Genomic DNA, 10000 nt, shown 5'->3' with positions numbered 1-10000 from the left:
CCTCCCCCCTCCATGCAGCTGGTTCCTGGAGTCTAGATGTGCAGTCGGTCAGGCCTGGTGCTGGTGGACTCAGGACCTTCTCCTGGTTCCTCCAGCAGGATCTTCTCCAGTGGAATGTGAGGACGTCTGCTCAGCACATGGAGTGCTTGCACAATATCTCCACCTCCTGCCAGAGGAGCCGCCTCCGTCCACCAGGGAGGGGCAGGGGGAGGAGCCCCTCCCCCAGCTGGAGGGCTCTGATTGGCTGCAGACAGCACCCGCCTCTGATTGGTCGGAGGTGTCGCCAAGTTCTGAACTGTCAGAATTTAAAATGACTCAGGCCCTGTTTATTCTGCTTTCAGCTTGCTGATTGGTCAGCTGATTGGTCAGCTGATTAGTTCCCCTCCCCCTCCTGAGATTGCCAGTGTGAACTACGGTGGCCTGGGCACCCAAACCTGGATTACCTGGTCCACCTTCTTCTTCGTGGTTGGACGCCAGCGTTCAGCCTCAATGCCCAACGCTCTGCTGTCAGGCAGCTGGATTGTCCCCACCAGGCTTCCTTAGGAATATGATGGAGCAAGATGGCAGCTCCTTATATAAATCTATATATTCATATGTATAAATCTATATATTCATATGTATATATATATATATATATATATATATATATATATATATATATATATATATATGTATGTATGTATGAGAACCATTCTAAGGGTAGAAAAACCAAATTACATTCACTGTTCTGCAGGGACACTTTGCATGAATGCATTTTCCTTTCTTACTTTCTTATAAATATTTATGCATTATATGATATAATTATTTAATAGGTATTTAAATCCTTATATATTACATTATTAGATTATTTGACTTAGTTATTTTTTAGAGAAGAGGATCTTTTTTTCAAGAGAATCCACGACTCCTGATGTTTGTCTGGCTAATCGAACGTTTCCCCTCTGAGCGCCTGCAGGTAGGCGGCGGCCTAATGGAGTCCACATGGGAAGCGTGGGGGGGCACCTTTAAATCATTACTACAGCGAATCGTTACAGCGACTCATTAAGAGTGAATCGGCTGCCGCGGATAAACTCATTGTTTTTTCGAAGCAGCGTGAGCGACTTCAGTCACCTAGAATAAAAAAAGTGCAAAACTCTGTTTGTCTGAAGCTGCAGGTGGGAACAAACACTGGTGTTGAAACACCGTTTCTAAATTCTATGCATCATTGTTTCATATTGTATTATTAACTATTATCACGACTAGTATTATTACCAATACTGCTTTCATTATCATCATGTATTATAATGATATAGTTTCATATTTTTTAATTGCATTGTTTGCAACTTATTATATGATATTATATTATACTGCACTACTGTAATATTATTATCATCACTGCTACTATCATTACTATTAGACTGATGTTATTACTACTATTACTGTATATATTATTAATGTACATTATGACAGTTTCCTATTTTGCATATTGCATAATTATCTTATATATATATATATATATATATATATATATATATGTATATATTATATTATATTGTATCAGATCACACTTCAAACAGTGTACTTGTCACATTTAATCTTTTTCAACATTGTATTTTTGTAAACGTATATTTAACTGCCACGTTAAAATGATTTTTTACAATTTAAAGAAAAAACTCTCATAATGAACATTTCACTGCAACGTAACACGACATGTGACAAATAAAATAAAATCTTTGAATTTGAATCTTTGAAACACACACACACACACACACACACACACACACACACACACACACACACACACACACACACACACACGCACACGCACACACGCACACACACACACGCACACACACGCAGCGGTGTGTTTGGATTGGCTGCTGGAGGTGTGGAGTGTTTCCTCCACTGGGAGCCCATTAGCCCATTAGCCGCCACGCTAACGCAACAATTATCAGGCGTGATGGAGTCAACATGTAGCTGCTGCTGCTGCTGCTTCACCGGGTTCAGCAGCAGCAGCAGTAGCAGCAGCAGCAGGGGACTGGGACCCATTAACGGGCCGGTGGGGGCGGGGGGTGGGGGAGACAGTGAGGTGGTGCGGCCAGCTGGGGGTGCTGCTGCAGCGCTGAGAAACCCTGCTGCTGCTGCTGCTGCTGCTCACCACGGCTCCTCCTCTGACACAAACAACAGCTCCCAAGTTTGACAGGAAGTTTACAGACATGAAAGTGGAAGAGAGTCGCGAGCCAGTTCAGTCGGTTCAGTCGGTTCAGTGAGTCAGTCAGTGAGTCAGTGAGTCAGTCAGCGGCTGGCAGGCTGGAAGCAACTGAAGGCCAAACACACACACAGCGGAGGAGGAGGAGGAGCAAACATCATCAGCGGCAGACTGATGGTCACACACACACACACACACACACACACACACACACACACACACACACACACACACACACACACACACACACACACACACACACGACATTTCTTCAGTAGTAGAAGAAGAAAGATCTAAAAACACTGGCGTTAGCTGTGTGTGTGTGTGTGTGTGTGTGTGTGTCAACATCCACCTCAGCTCAGCTCCTGCTGGAACCGAGCGTCACAAGTGCTGCCTCCTTTTTTTAACGTTAGTTCTTAAAACACCATTTAATAAAAATGTTTCCTGCAGTGCAGGTTCCAGCTGACCTGAGGGTCCTGCAGAGGTCAGACCCGCCATGACCAAACTACGGCCTGGGGACCATATGCAGCCCGCTAAAGCTTTTTAATTTGGCCCTCTGAACCTGAAGACATGACATTAATAATCAGTCAGTCATCAAGCAGCTGCATCTCCTCCAGGTCCGCAGTGTCTGCAGAGTCACTTCAGTGAAGAGCTCAACACCCTGCTGGTTCTGGATGGTTCTGGTTGGTTCTGGATTGTTCTGAGAGCTAAACACCCTGGTGGTTCTGGATGGTTCTGAGAGCTAAACACCTTGGTGGTTCTGGATGGTTCTGGATGGTTCTAAGAGCTAAATACCCTGGTGGTTCTGGATGGTTCTGAGAGTTAAACACCCTGGTGGTTCTGGATGGTTCTGGATGGTTCTGGGTGGTTCTGGGTGGTTCTAAGAGCTAAACACCCCGGTGGGGCTTCAAAGACACTGACTTGGTTGCAACTTTGCTTTGCTTCATTTCATTGACATTAACTACTTTGCAGACAGGGTTTAGATTGGTTAGAATTGTTTTTGACATCCATATTTCAGCACTTGAAAGCATGAAGACAAAGTTTCTGAGTGGTATTTGCAGTGACTTTATGCACAGAGGTCAAATCAGAGGTCAAAGCTGGAGGGTTTTTGTTTTCCCCCCCAGTGGACGCCATCGACCCGCTGCCATCGACCTTCCCGACCCGATCATATTCCATCACACACACACACACACACACACACACAGTCTGAGAGCTTCCTGTTTCCTGTTGTTGTCCCAGGAGACTCTGGCGCCACCTTCAGTTCACTTCTTCCTCTGCTCTGGACCACAAAAAGCCCAGAACCTCCTCACTTTTCTCCTCATCCAGCACAACACACACACACACATCAGCAGCAGAAGCAGCAACAGCAGCAGCAGCAGCGTCTGGTTCTGCAGACGGTTGGTGGGTGGAGCTACAATAGGAACAGGAAGTGATCCAGGACGGGACATAAAGTGGCCAATGAGAATCGATCAAGCGGAGGCGCCTGATTGGTCGTTTCGCTCCAATTACCTGATTTCCATATCCGGAGATGCACAACAGCGCAGTGAGTCACAGTTAACAGCTCCAGGGGCACACACACACACACACACACACACACACACACACACACACACACACACACACACACACACACACACACACACACACACACACACACACACACACACACACGATTCTGACCTATTTTCAGCCGAAGCGGCTGCCAGGCGGAGGAGGGACTCGCCGAATAAACAAGGAGTGGTGGTGCGGGGAAGGGGAGGGGGGGATAGGCCTGGGGGGGTTGGCGCTGTGTTAGCACGCTAGCCCCGTTAGCACGCTAGCCGTAGCGGCGGAACAGATTAAAGACCCTAATTTGTGCAGAGGGTCTGAAGGCGGCCAGATTTCAGCTGCGGTTCGCTGCTGGAGCTGCGTTTACAGCCCGACATGTGCTTCCAATTTCTGCCCGGCGACTCGGAGCGGCCGCCTTTTTTTGATTGGACCGCCGTCTGCTTTGTGTTTTTTTATTCTTCCCCCCCTTCGATGATGAAACTCTCGAGGTCTGACAGCTACAAACGGCGCCGCGGCAGCAGGTTCAGGTTTCTTCTTGTGCCGGGCCGGGATCATTTAAAGTGACACACACACACACACACACACACACACACACACACACACACACACACACACACACACACACACACACACACACACACACACACACACACACACACACGTCATGACCCTGGACTCAACAGTCCGCAGGCTGCGGTGCTGAAACTGTCAGAAGGACTTAAAGTGAGAGGCTGTGCAGAGTCTGAGTCCTCCACTGGAAACCAGTTCCTCCTGCTGACCATCCAACCATCCGACCAGCCAACCATCCAACCAGCCGACGAGCCAACCAGCCAACCAGCCGACCAGAACAACCAGCCGACCAGAACAACCAGCCAACCATCCAACCATCCAACCATCCAACCAGCCGACCAGAACAACCAGCCAACCAGCCGACCATCTAATCAGCCAACCAGCCAACCAGCCGACCAGAAAAACCAGCCAACCATCCAACCATCCAACCAGCCGACCAGAACAACCAGCCAACCAGCCGACCATCCAATCAGCCAACCAGCCAACCAGCCGACCAGAACAACCAGCCAATCAGCAAACCATCCAACCAGCCAACCAGCCGACCATCCAATCAGCCAACCAGCCAACCAGCCAACCAACCAACCAGCCGACCATCCAATCAGCCAACCATCCAACCAGGCAGGCTTCCACCTCCATCGCAGGCCAAACTGGAGGGGTTGTTTTTAAAGAGTTGTGTTTATTCATCTGGTTGAGACCAAAAGAAAAAGTGTTTCAAGCCGACATCACCAGCCAGTGGAGCTCCACCTGCTGGCTGAGGGCCGACACTGCGCCTCCTAATGGAGGGTTACATAACAGCAGGTTTCGGTGGATGGAAAGAAAGGAAGAAGAAGAAGAAGAAGAAGAAGAATGGAAACTGGTGATTTGGGGAATATAATTAGCCGTCTGATCTGGATCACGTGGCCTGCGAGTCTACAATCAGTCTGAGTCACCACAGCAGCAGCTCCGCACCCCCCAACATACACACACACACACACACACACACACACTAGCCACACCCCCTCACAGCAGCCCTTCAAAGTTAAAGGTTCAGCGTCAGGAGGAAAGAGAATCACTGAGTGAATCAGTGACTCCACAGGAGAATCATTCACTGAATCACTGATCCCAGAGGAGAACCACTGACTCGCAGTGAGCCGTGACTCCTCCGCTGCTGCAGACTGAACCGTTCAAACTCCACTTCAGAGGTTCCGCCCCGTCCTGCGGCGCCACATCAGGCTAATTTATGCGTGACCTGTTTCTGAGGAACGTCTGCGTGCCGAGACCTGAATCAGCTCCTGAGTCAGTGGTTTGGACCTGATTCACTGGTGTGAGCAGCAGCAGCAGCAGCAGCAGTAGGCGGAAGAAGCCCCGCCCGCTCAGACAGACCCCTCCCCTTCCCCCCTGTGTTCCCGCCTCTTTAAGCAAACAGTCGTTTTGTTCGGATCGCTGCTGTTTTGACAAATCCCGAACTTGAACAAACACATTTTAATCTTCCTGCTCTCCACATTCCAAGTCACCAGCTCTGTACCCACAATGCACCTGGCTGCACTCCCACAATCCATCACTGCGCAGAGACGACAGGGAAAAAACTCTCATCTTCGGGTCTTTCAAGTCCAACTGCTGCTGCTGCTGCTGTTACTGCTGCTGCTGCTGTTGCTGCTGTTACTGTTGCTGCTGTTCCTGCTACTGCTGCTGTTACTGCTGCTGTTACTGCTGCTGCTGCCGCTGTTGCTGTTGTTGCTGTTACTGCTGCCGCTACTGCTGCTGCTGTTACTGCTGCTGCTGCTGCTGTTACTGCTGCTGATGTTGCTACTGCTGCTGCTGCTGCTGTTACTGCTACTGCTGTTGCTGCTGCTGTTACTGCTGCTGCTGCTGCTGCTGCTACTGCAGCTGCTGTTGCTGTTACTGCTGTTACTGCTGCTACAGCTGTTGCTGCTGCTGTTGCTGTTACTGCTGCTGTTCTGAAACACACTCAAGCACCTTCTATGATGTCATAAAGGGCACAGTGACCCCCCGCCCAGCCAGGTGATGTTGGGAAACATGATGCATTCTGGGGGAAGCAGAGTTTCTCCTCCAGCAGCATCACCAAGACCTCTGATTGGTCGGGTGTGAGGGTGAGACTCAGTCGGTCGCTGCAGAGTTTACACACACACACACACACACACACACACACACACACACACACACACACACACACACACACACACACACACACACACACACACAGCACTATGCTAATGCTAATGCTAGCCAGTGTGTGAGCTCCTACCTGCTCGAACTCCCGCAGGCTGTGCAGCTGCAGCGGTGAACCCTTCTCCGTGTCTCCGCTGGAGAAGTCTGCACAGGAAGTGGGCGACAGGAAGGAGAAGAAGAGTTGAGGAGGCGGAGTCACACAATTAGCCACATTTTCTTTTTTATTCCCCTGCAGATTTTTTACCACAAAATGTGCAAAAGTGTATTGGAAAACGGACGTGATTGGCCGCCGGACTTGACACGTCCCAGAGTGGACCGGCTCTCCCTGGTGGCACTTTAACAGAACCCAGTCTTGAATAAATCTCCCGACAGGAAGTCACGAAGCTTCAGACTTTTGGCAAGAGTATTGAAGGTATTTTATACTCGAGTAAAAGTACGGAGTAGTGGGTAACTGAATGATACACATCGGAAAAGTACTGCTGTAGAAACTACAGGTCCTAAACTGTAACGAAGAAAAACGTAAAAATAGTTTTTTTTCTGCCGTAGACATTTAGTCTTTTATTTTGAAATATCATTTACTACTTATTCTTTGACTGTGTGTAACTTCAATCTGTTGATTTATTGCATCTGTGTTATTTTTGCAAAGTGTCCGCGAGTGTCGAGAAAGACGCTGATCAATAAAATGTTGCATTGTTATTATTGTTATTACTGCTACTAACAAAAACAATAATGACAATAACAACAATGACAAATGAGAGAGTCGCGAGTGGACGATCTGGACTAAACTACTGTGGACAACTACACAGCAGCATTGTCCAAGCAGCAGTTTGCGTTCCGGCCGTTGGAGGTCAAAACCTTCTGGTTGGACTCGGCTCACATTCCTGCAGCACCTTCAATCAGCTGACACACACCACACAACACACAACACACAACACACACACACACACACACACTAGGTGACCCCAGGGACTACTTTCTGTACGTATCCCTCCGCAGAGGCTAAGCTAAGCTAGCTGCTAGCTCCTCTGAATGAAAGACTGGACTTGAAGCTCTTGAGCGGAAACAGAACAGTCGCACACAAACTCACACCTCTGAAAGTGCAGCAACACAAAAACTCATTCCTGGTGTGAACACACGCACACGCACACACAAACACACACACACACACACACACACACACACACGCACGCACGCACGCACGCACACACGCACGCACGCACGCGCACACAGTAGCGACACCTTGAGGTTTTCACTCACGACACAAAGACGCCACAGTCAGACCCAACAAAGAACGAAAAACATTTTTCATCATCATCAACAACATTAATACGATTTGTCCCTCACCCATCATTGGTCGCGAGCTCCGTGGCCCCGCCCCCCTCTCAGCGGCGCCGAGTCTGTGGAAGAAAACAAAGCAAACACAACGATCAGAACCCGGCGGCGACGCCAGTGAGTCCACACTGGAGCTGCGACAGTCCTGACTGGGACTGGTGGCACACACACACACACACACACACACACACACACACACACACACACACACACACACACACGGTGGAATCTGAGTCAGCGCATAACTTGAAGTCGCAACAGCAGCTGACAACAGTAAACACACACACACACACACAATCAACACCCAACAATCAGCATTGTGTTGTCACTGATTGGTCACATGACCAGCTCACAAACCCACAAATCGAATCTTGTGGAGCAGCAGCAGCAGCAGCAGAAGAAGAGGAAGAAGAAGAGGAAGAAGGTGGGCGGAGCTTCGTCCTCACAACTTCCTCCTGAATAATAAATGAGGGGGATGGGGGAGGGGATAGGGGGAGGGGTCAGAGGAGATCAGGCTTCACGCCGAGGCGACGACTCGCAAGGAATCAAAGAGTCACGGAGCGAATGAATCACTCAGTGAACCACATGGTCACCACCCACAGGAGGGGGGAGGGGGGGGGACAGCTGCGGGGGGGACGACAGCAAATGACGCTGCGACGAGCAGCTGAGACGATAAAGACTGAAGTCAGGAAATAAATCTGTTGACTCAGCAGGCGGAGGAGGAGAAGAAGAAGAAGAAGAAGAAGAAGAACGCCTGAAGCCTTCACTGAAACACCTGAGAGCCGCTCACAACAGCACTGAAACCCCCTGCAGGCGGTGACAGGAACTGCAGCTCAGAGCAACACAACGATCTCTTTAGCTCTGGGATGCTAACAGGTAGTTAGCGGCTAAAGCTAACAGAAGAAGGGGCAGATGCTCCTGGAAGTCTCCGGTCAGGACGGTGATGGCCACATGGTCACATGGTCACTCCTCAGCCACCCCCCTGCCCCTCCCCCTCCTCCAGCTGTGGCCCCTCCCCCCTCTGTTTAGCTCTGCTGGCTCTGCTGGACCAGCAGCAGCAGCAGCAGCAGCAGCAGCTCGGCCAATCACGGCTCGGCACCAGTGGGGGGGGGGAACGCCACCACAACGAGCCGCCGCCCCCGCCAGGGTCACATGACCCGCAGCTCTTACCTTCCTCTGTAGAGGAAGCCACTCATGGCTCCTGGTGGCTCCGCTCATCCAGCAGCACCACAGGAAGAAGCTGCAGCTCCTCAGCCTACAGCACAGTGACCACAGCACCCACCCTGACGTGGCAGCAGGAGGAGGAGCAGGAGGAGGAGCAGGTGGAGGAGGAGGTGGAGGAGGAGCAGCAGCAGCAGCAGCAGCAGCAGCAGAGGTTGAAACCGTCTGCCTGCTCCAGCATGAAAGACTGACCTGTTCCAGCCTGCTGCTGCTAATACAGCCTCCCCAGGTGTGTGTGTGTGTGTGTGTGTGAGAGAGAGAGAGAGAGAGAGAGAGAGAGAGAGAGAGAGAGAGAGAGAGAGAGTGTGTGTGTGTGTGTGTGTGTGCGTGTGTGCGCTCCCTGTGCCTCCTGTAAAACAGTCAGTCAACTGTCAGTTGTTTGTTTGCCTCTGGAATTTTTTTGAAGGCTTTGGGTGGAGCTGCACAGTGTGTGTGTGTGTGTGTGTGTGTGTCCTTCTCCTCCCCCTGCAGCTCTGTGTGTGTGTGGGGGGGCAAGTTAGAACAGGCTGACAGCAGGTAGAACCAGGTCTGAGTCACCACACACACACACACACACACACACACACACACACACACACACACACACACACACACACACACACACACACACGAGGATCCATGACCGTTGATCACAGCCTCCATCAAACTCCAGTCTCGTCCAAAAGTCCAATGTGGTGTGTGTGTGTGTGTGTTTAATCCTCTAAAGTTTTGTTTGATTGTGTAACTTCAGCAGCGACGCCTCAAGACATGAAAACGTTTAACAGCCACAAGTGAAACCAGGACCAGATCCAGGTCCAGGACCAGGTTCAGGGCCAGGGCTAAGTCCAGGACCAGATCCAGGTTCAGGCTCAGGACCAGGTGGACCAGGACCAGGACCAGGACCAGGAGAACCAGGAGGACAAGGATCAGGACCAGGACCAGGTCCTGGTCCAGGCTGCAGGATCTTTGTGTGTCTGCTGAAGATTCCAGAGAATC

The 10000-nt window shown here is 50.2% G+C and overlaps 2 protein-coding genes across 3 annotated transcripts in view; both read right to left on the bottom strand.

Moving 5' to 3' along the window:
- gorab (golgin, rab6-interacting) overlaps positions 1 to 10000 on the bottom strand; it is a 52410-nt gene that overhangs the window by 14790 nt on the left and 27620 nt on the right. The window lies entirely within an intron of this gene.
- Positions 1 to 10000, bottom strand: part of LOC142900731 (myomegalin-like) — a 46434-nt gene that overhangs the window by 34725 nt on the left and 1709 nt on the right. Inside the window, exons 1-3 of one of the 2 annotated variants that reach the window (XM_076045194.1) lie at positions 8975 to 9116; positions 7817 to 7869; positions 6549 to 6616 (exon numbers count right to left, since the gene is read on the bottom strand). In XM_076045194.1, coding sequence (XP_075901309.1) covers positions 6549 to 6616; positions 7817 to 7869; positions 8975 to 9000 — 147 coding nt within the window. In that variant the 5' untranslated portion in view covers positions 9001 to 9116. Of the gene's footprint in view, positions 1 to 6548; positions 6617 to 7816; positions 7870 to 8974; positions 9117 to 10000 lie in introns of those variants that run through there. The other variant, XM_076045195.1, reaches the window with a different exon arrangement.

The sequence above is a fragment of the Nelusetta ayraudi genome, unplaced genomic scaffold (genome assembly GCF_046127955.1).
Source record: "Nelusetta ayraudi isolate G7.1 ecotype Tasmania unplaced genomic scaffold, CSIRO-AGI_Nayr_v1 ptg000084l, whole genome shotgun sequence".
Taxonomy (NCBI): Eukaryota; Metazoa; Chordata; class Actinopteri; order Tetraodontiformes; family Monacanthidae; genus Nelusetta; species Nelusetta ayraudi.
This window is presented reverse-complemented; position numbering and strand designations above follow the sequence as displayed.